Raw genomic sequence first — 8,009 nt, 5'->3', positions numbered from 1 at the left:
TCACTTCAAACAAAAAATTTAGGTTAATTTATACAACCGGTTACCATTTTTTTTCGTTTTGAGCATTTTTTTTCTTTTATGTTTTTTAACTTTATTTTTTTCTTTAAATTTTCCATTCTCTCCTGCTCCTCTATTTTCCTCCTTTCTCCATTTCTTTTAACGTAGTTTTTCTATGTTTTCCATTTATTAAAACTAGTCCCTATACTTTTATTCTTTTGAACAATTTAATTTTTTCGAGTGAGGGGAGCTTGTGAACTAGTTTTAACAAATGAAAAACATAAAAAAACTACATTAAAAGAAATGAAGAAGTGAGGAAAACAGAGGGAGAAGCAAAAGAGAATGGAAAAAAAGGAAAGTTGAAAGAATATAAAAGAAAAAAATTAAATTGCTCAAAATAAAAAATATAGGAACCAATTGTAGAATTTAACCTAAAATTTTCGTTTAAATGATGATTTAACGTGCCACGTCAACTTACTGTTACACCGTTAACGATAATTAACGGCTTAATGACTAAAATGTTACAACACGATAATGTAAGTGACTAAAATGTAACATTTCAAATATAAATAACTAAAATGTAATCTGAGACAAATAAAAGTGATTATTTTGATAATTTACCTGATAGAAAATTGAAGAGAACTTAGAGAGAAAATGACAAAGCTATCGTGAAATGAAACCAACTCAATCGTTCCTCCTTCGGCATCTATCAAATTGTCTATTTGCTCACATACCCTTGGGCTAATTTCCAAAGAAAGACCTCACCTTTGTCTAATTATAATTTCTAACCTTTTCTACATTTGCCCCCACAAAATTTGATTCCCTTACAAAATAATCCATATATTAAATTCTAATTTTCTTAATACTAATTAAATTAAGATCGAATGTTAACTATTACCCACCAATTACGAATTATAAAATTAGACTGATGCTTATTTTTAGAAGCCTCTCAGTTATACTTCATGGAAGGACTCAAATCATCAACTTTGACATAAAATCGAATTTTTCGACATCAAAATATTTCGGGATGTTACAGGTTGCGCATGAATAATTTTTTTAGTTCTTTGGGAAAGTAGTGGAGTCTAAGAAAAATAACCTTGGGTCTTCGCCTAATTGCTTGCTTTGACCTGTAAATTTAGGGTTTAGATAGATGAGTTAAGGTATCTTATGACATAAACAAGATTTTTGGTGATTTTGTTTTAGTTAGAGAACCAACAAATATACCAAATTATCTAAAGTTGGGATTCAAGGAAATGGCTAGGGTTTGTTCATGACATGAGTATGATTTCTTGTTTATGTTTGCTGCAGGATTCAAGGATAGTTGTCCGGTTTGAAGTAAGCTTGTACATCGATGACATGGATGGTCTTTGGGTAGGAAAATGATTTTAGTCATTTCATGTTTATGCAAAAACCAACAAAAATAACCCGGTAAAAGAATATACAGAGGATGAAGAAATTGGAAGTAGAAGTTTTGCAATATACTCCTCCGAAAAATTGTGCAACTTAAGGATTAGTAAAATTGTTAAATTAATTTCTTTTAAAATGTAATGTTATGTAAATCATACTATTTTCAATGAACTGTTAAAATTTATTATCTATAATAATGTAATTTGAATGTGATATTAATTAAAAATTTTAAAATTTGTTAAAAACTTTTTCTTTCAAAGATACAATATATTAAATAAATTTGTTAATCTTAATAAAGATTTAATGATTTAAAACTAAATTCAATTTAGGTTAAAGATAAATAAAAACTACTTACTATCAATGTACTTATCCTGACAAATATGTATATAAAATCGGTGAAATATTTAAATCTCATAAACCTTACCCGTTAAATTTTCTTTAAAAAACTATTTAAAAATTACTTTATTTGTCTAGGATGAAAATTGCAATGACCAAACGTATTGGTTGGATTGAAGGGATTAGATTGATTGATCTCAGAACGATAGATTGATAGTTAAATTAATTTATATAATTTAATAGAATAAATCGATAGGATAGATCAAAATGAAAACCAATAATTTGAACGTTTCGATCACCAATTTAGTGGAGTAAACCTTGTGAAAAAGCCGAAGCGGGGGGCTAAAATTATAATTCGCGGAAAACAGCAATCTATCAAAGGCGGCGAATTTGCGCGCTTTGCCGAAAACAAAAAAAGGAAAGAAAAAACTCAATACCCCTTTGTACTTTCATAGTTTTCAAATCCACACTTCGATAACATACCTAAAACAAAATGGCCGATGATTCCCCCGCTTCCCATCGAAGAGACCCCATCAAATCCTCAGGTTCGTCAGCTCTCTCCCTTTCTAGGTTTTTCCCTAACACGATACGTCCCATTTTAATCTGGCATTCTTTTTTTCCAGTTGGGAACGTAGCGGCTCAACGACGGCGGCAGAATGCGGTGACGGTGGGGAAAGAGAGGAGGGAATCCTTGGTCCGAGCGAAACGATTGTGTAGAGTGGGTCCCAGCGGCGACGGCGATGTTCCTGGCGAGGAAAATGATATGGTAACTGATGAAGAAGGGTTTCTTTTAGATGCCCAAACTTCTTCAGCCGTCGAGGACTTAAAATCTGCCATTGCTTACCAGTATGTTTATTGGTTGATTTGATAATAACGTTACATTTAATAATGTTGAGTTAGGTTATCTTTATATACTATTTTGGGTTATAGTAATTTGCGAAATTATGAATAAAATTATTTAGGGGAAAAGGTGCAATGCAGAAGAGGGTAAATGCACTTCGTGAACTAAGGCGATTGTTGTCGAAATCAGAGTTCCCTCCAGTTGAAGCTGCTCTTAAAGCTGGAGCAATTCCTTTGCTTGTGCAATGCCTTTCGTTTGGTTCTCCTGATGAACAGGTTTAAAGAATTTGCAAGTCTTTCACTTTAGCACATTGTACAATGCGTGGTTTTGCAGTAATTGATTTTTAATATTGCATCTACGTCGGAGGAATTTGTGTTTGCCGATGTTTGCAGTGCTTGAACTGAGTCATAATTCTTTGCAAGTAAATCACATGAGTTTCCCAATTTGTTTTATGTTGTGTTGGTTAAATTGCAGTTGCTTGAGGCTGCTTGGTGTCTTACAAACATTGCAGCAGGAAAACCAGAAGAAACAAAAGCTTTATTGCCTGCATTACCGTTGTTGATTGCTCACCTTGGAGGTTTGTTTCTGTGACATGTAGTCTTCTTTTCTGGCTGTTGAACCCTGAAATATCGTTTCTGTTTTTTGGCTGCCTTGGATCTAGAAATTATGCTGTTAGTCGCTGAAAGTTTGTCCCATTTTCCCTCATTTTCTAGAAAAGAGTTTCTTGCCCGTTGCTGAGCAGTGTGCATGGGCATTGGGAAATGTTGCTGGTGAAGGGGAGGAGTTGCGAAATGTTCTGCTATCTCAAGGGGCTTTGCCGCCTCTTGCAAGAATGATGTTGCCAAACAAAGGTTCAACTGTGAGAACAGCAGCTTGGGCATTATCAAACCTTATCAAGGTTTTAACCTTTTCCAGTAAATCACTTTTGTAGTAGGGATTGTAGTGTGTCGTGTTTATGCATATGTGCATTTTAAAATTTCTTTTTCAACATGTTCTTGCTTGGACTTAGGGGCCTGATCCTAAAGCTGCAACGGAGCTCATCAAAGTTGATGGCCTACTTGATGCAATTCTTCGGCACTTACGAAAATCGTAAGTGCAGATGTCAAATTGAATATTTAGTTCTGTTGAAATACTGGACTGTAGATGCACTGAAAGGTTGCTTCTCAAATCCAGGGATGAGGAGCTGGCCACCGAAGTAGCATGGGTGGTGGTGTATCTCTCAGCCCTTTCCAATTTTGCCACTGGTGTTTTGGTGAAGAGTGATGCCATTTTACTTCTTGTTGAAAGATTGGCAACATCAAATAGTTTGCAACTACTCATTCCGGTAGCATACGAAATGAGTTATAATTTTGCTTTGTCACGAGTTCAAGTTTATATGCTTCTACCCTGCATGATGCTGTTGTTTCTAAATGGCTGCTGGTTCGGAATGAAAGAAAGCTAATAAATAAAAGTAAAATAATATATATATTGCAATTCTTCTTTTATAGTGTTCTCTCAGGTAGTATTTATTTGGTCTGTTGCATTCCCGTTGCATTGTTCATGGACTCAAATGGACTTGAGATTTTTCAAGAGCATTTCAGTCTCACTGCCTGATTCTTATAACAAATAACGAATAATGTTTCATCTAGGTGCTGAGAAGTTTAGGCAATCTTGTGGCCGGTGATTCACATACAACTTCTACCGTTCTGATCCCTGGGCATGAAATCACAGGTTCGTTAATATCTCTGTTTTCTAGAGATGATTTATTGTAATCCTTATTGCTTTATATATAAAAAGTTGATGATCTTTTTTCTTAATTGCCTTTCCAGATGGTGTCATTAAAGTCCTAGTAAAATGTCTGAAGAGTGATCACAGGGTCTTGAAGAAGGTGACTGAGTTTGCTTAATTGGTGCTGCTATTAACCTTCATCATTAATTCTAACTTGAAAGTCTTTACTGTTCACGCAGGAAGCATCATGGGTTCTATCTAATATAGCAGCTGGTTCCATTGAACACAAACAGTTGATATATTCTAGTGAGGCTGTACCTTTACTACTACGTCTTCTTTCAACTGCACCCTTTGATATACGAAAGGAAGTAGCATATGTGTTGGGAAACCTATGTGTTACCCCTACTGGTGGTGATGGAAAGCCAAATCTGATCGAGGAGCACCTGGTTTCCCTTGTTCAGAGAGGCTGTCTCTCAGGTTTCATTGATCTGGTTAGATCTGCTGATATAGAGGCTGCCCGACTAGGACTGCAATTCATGGAGCTGGTGAGCAAATCTTGCAAATTATTTGTCAATTTCCACATCCTTGTGCACTATAAAGTTATCTATGTTTTCTACAAATCGTTTTTTTACCCTACTTATCTTGAAAAATAGGGATTAAATCTGTCAGCTCTAACCTGAATATGGAAACTCAATCCATTAACTCAAAATCCAAATTAGGCCCAACCTGATTTGACCATAAAAAAACAATCCAAACTCGTTCAACCCAAATCTGAAAATTACCCAAAGCCAGAATAATTCAATCCCTAAATGACCTAAATCCGGAATAATCCAACCCCAAAATGATATTTGAACCTGAGATGACCCAACCTGAATGACCTGAACCTGAAGTGATTCAAAACAAACCAATGCCGAAATGATTCGAAAGTTTTAAAACCTGAATTGGCCTAAATCAAAATCAACTTGACCTGTCCAATTGACAACTCTAATTTGGATCTGTATTCCCCATTTGCCTTGTTTGTTGGGCATGAACAGACAATTTTTTGCTTGCTGCAATGTCTTTAGGACCCCATTATAAAATGTGCGACAACCTTTCCTTAGTGTTTTGAGGAATAACAGAAACCTCATTCTTTTATGTGCATCATAGGTTTTGAGAGGAATGCCAAATGGAGATGGCCCAAAACTAGTTGAACAAGAGGATGGGATTGACGCAATGGAAAGATACCAGTTTCATGAAAATGAAGACTTGAGAAACATGGCCAATGGTTTGGTTGATAAATACTTCGGTGAGAACTATGGGATCGATGAGTAAAGTAAGGTTTTATGACAGGCAATCCTTTGGTTGTGATCGATTTCGTTGTAATGTTTTTTTGTAATTTTATTTACCCTTCTTTTGTGGGGATGTAAATTTACATGAACTGGTTCATCGAAGGACTTGTTGGCATTGCCCTTTGTCAACAAAACTTGGGCTGTCAAGGCTAACCATGTAGGATGTCTGATAGGTTGATAGCATTTGTCTCCAAGAATTATCGAACTGTTTGTTATTCTACCTTTTATTTTATCATCAATTTTTGTCGGGTAAATGATCAAAATAGTAACTTTTGTTTGTCTTAGGTTATATTTTAGTCATTTATATAGTGTTAATTGCCATTAACTATGTAACAATAAGTTGTGGCACGTTAAATCATCATTCTAAATGAAAATTTTAAATTAAATTATACAATTGATTTTTATATTTTGTTCGTTGATTAATTTTTTTATATTCTTTGATTTTTTTTTTCTCTTCTCATTTTCCCTGTAGTTTTTTTATATTTTTTTATTTGTTAAAATTAGTTTTTATACTTTTATTTTTTTGAACAATTTAAATTTTTTTATTTTTTTATTTACTTCTTCCCTTTTATTTTTCTTTTCTCATATTCTTCACTAAAACATCAATTTTGTCCATAAAATAAACTTAGTCTTTGTTTCTTTCACATGATTTTTAAATTAAACTTAATTCAAAATCGAAAATCAATTATTGTTAATCAAATTTCGATTTGAATATAACTTAATTTTGAAACTAAAATTGAATCTAACTAATCAATATAAAAATTTATATCCTTAATCAAATTTTAACATAGATTGAATTCTTTATATTTAATACAATTTTTTTTATTTCCAAACTTTTACAGCTTCATTTAGATTATTACTTTCTTTTCCTTTTTTTTTATGAATAAAATTAAGCAAACGATAAAATTGATCTAAACCTTCTTGGAAATTCCCAAGCAAGCTTGATTGAAGCCCAGCATGAATGAACCGAAGAGAGAAAGGGAGCATAGAAATAAACTGGTGGGGTAAAGTTGAGGGTAAGTTTCGTATGGTGGTCGTTTTAGTCATTAAGAGTGTAGAACTCGTTTGAAGAATCCGTGAAACTACATAGTTTCGAGAGGGCAAAAATTTTGTTGGTAAGATAGATAAGGTGGTTGTGGGGGCCGATTAGGAGGTTAAGGGAACAGGCTTGGGAATTTTATTGAAGGTGGATTGCCATAAGTCACGACTAGCTAGGTCTTCAAGTGAGGCGAGCTTGTGGACTAGGTCATTGAGAAATCCAAATTAGTTTGTTAAAACGATGATGGGCGATGAAGATTTGTAATTGTGGGTGAGAATATGCGAAGCAAGTTTTTTTTTTTAGCTTTTAGCTTTTATTGTTTCATAAACATAAAAAAAGTTTTAACAAATAAAAAAAAATAGAAAAACTACATTAAAAGAGATGGAGAAGGGAGAAAAACAAAGGTAGAAGCAGAAGATAATGAAAAGAAAAAGGGAAGTTAAAAGAACATAAAACAAAAAAATTAAATTGCATAAAACAAAAAATATATAGTGACTAATTGTATAATTTAACCTAAATTTTTTGTTTGAAATGATGATTTAACGTGCACGTCAGCTTACCGTTACACAATTAAAGGCTCAGTGACTAAAATGTTACAACACGTTAACGTAAGTGACTAAAGCATAACATTTCAAACTTAAGTGACTAAAATGTAACCTGAAGTAAACAAAAGTGACTATTTTGGTAGTTTACCCATTTTTTGTTTCTTATTTTTTCTTTTTCAGTTGACATCTTTGTACTATATTTGATTTGGGATATTTAGTTTTTTATACTTTAAGGTTTGAATTTTTTTTACTATTATTAATGTTATGTTGTGGTCCAAATCTTAACAAATTGGGTAAATTATACTAGTAGTTATCGAGTTATTAATGATTTTTTGTTTTAATCACTCAAGTTTAAAAAATTATATTTGACTCATTAATGTTATCATCTGATGTTTTGGTTATTTTCTTATTGAATTATTAATGGATGTTAACATGTTTCTTTTATTGACATAATAACAAAATTGGCTTTCCGATGTTTTTAAATTGTTATCAAATCTGTTCTAATTTTAAAACTTTTGACAATTTTGAGGCTCTTTGAAGAATGATTGGATGGTGGAGACGATGAGAGAAAAAAGTATGATGATTGTGGCTAATGTGAGGGACTACTTAGAGGCTAAAATACGTAGAGCCAACCAATATAAAATAAGCATGTCATCACTTTTATTGCGACAAATGATAACTTCATAATTTTAGTGGTCTGAAGGTTAAAGAAGATGAAATGAACTAGAAGAGTATAAAGGATTCTTTGGTCAAGAAAGGAAGCGTTACCAACAAATAAATGAAATGTACCGAAAGAAAGTGTAAAGAGT

At 33.1% G+C, this 8,009-nt stretch overlaps 1 protein-coding gene across 1 annotated transcript; it reads left to right on the top strand.

Moving 5' to 3' along the window:
- Positions 1 to 1,877: 1,877 nt before the first annotated feature.
- On the top strand, positions 1,878 to 5,851 carry LOC107939037 (importin subunit alpha-9). Its single transcript, XM_016872323.2, has 11 exons — positions 1,878 to 2,285; positions 2,364 to 2,586; positions 2,703 to 2,856; positions 3,056 to 3,158; positions 3,295 to 3,479; positions 3,591 to 3,670; positions 3,755 to 3,905; positions 4,210 to 4,291; positions 4,390 to 4,448; positions 4,528 to 4,833; positions 5,435 to 5,851. Exons 1-11 carry the CDS (start codon positions 2,234 to 2,236, stop codon positions 5,597 to 5,599), a joined length of 1,560 nt encoding a protein of 519 aa, XP_016727812.1. The 5' UTR covers positions 1,878 to 2,233; the 3' UTR covers positions 5,600 to 5,851.
- The last annotated feature ends 2,158 nt before the right edge of the window (positions 5,852 to 8,009 follow it).

This window comes from Gossypium hirsutum, chromosome D13 (genome assembly GCF_007990345.1).
Source record: "Gossypium hirsutum isolate 1008001.06 chromosome D13, Gossypium_hirsutum_v2.1, whole genome shotgun sequence".
NCBI lineage: Eukaryota > Viridiplantae > Streptophyta > Magnoliopsida > Malvales > Malvaceae > Gossypium > Gossypium hirsutum.
Note: the sequence above shows the minus strand (reverse complement) of the source record. Positions and strands in the feature narration are given on the sequence as shown.

Excerpts from the sequence above, each read along its gene's own strand:
- LOC107939037 (XM_016872323.2), top strand. The coding sequence starts at position 2,234 with ATGGCCGATGATTCCCCCGCTTCCCATCGAAGAGACCCCATCAAATCC. Across the intron at positions 2,857-3,055 it reads TTGGTTCTCCTGATGAACAG|TTGCTTGAGGCTGCTTGGTG; the intron begins GTTTAAAGAATT and ends GTTAAATTGCAG. Across the intron at positions 4,449-4,527 it reads ATCACAGGGTCTTGAAGAAG|GAAGCATCATGGGTTCTATC; the intron begins GTGACTGAGTTT and ends CTGTTCACGCAG.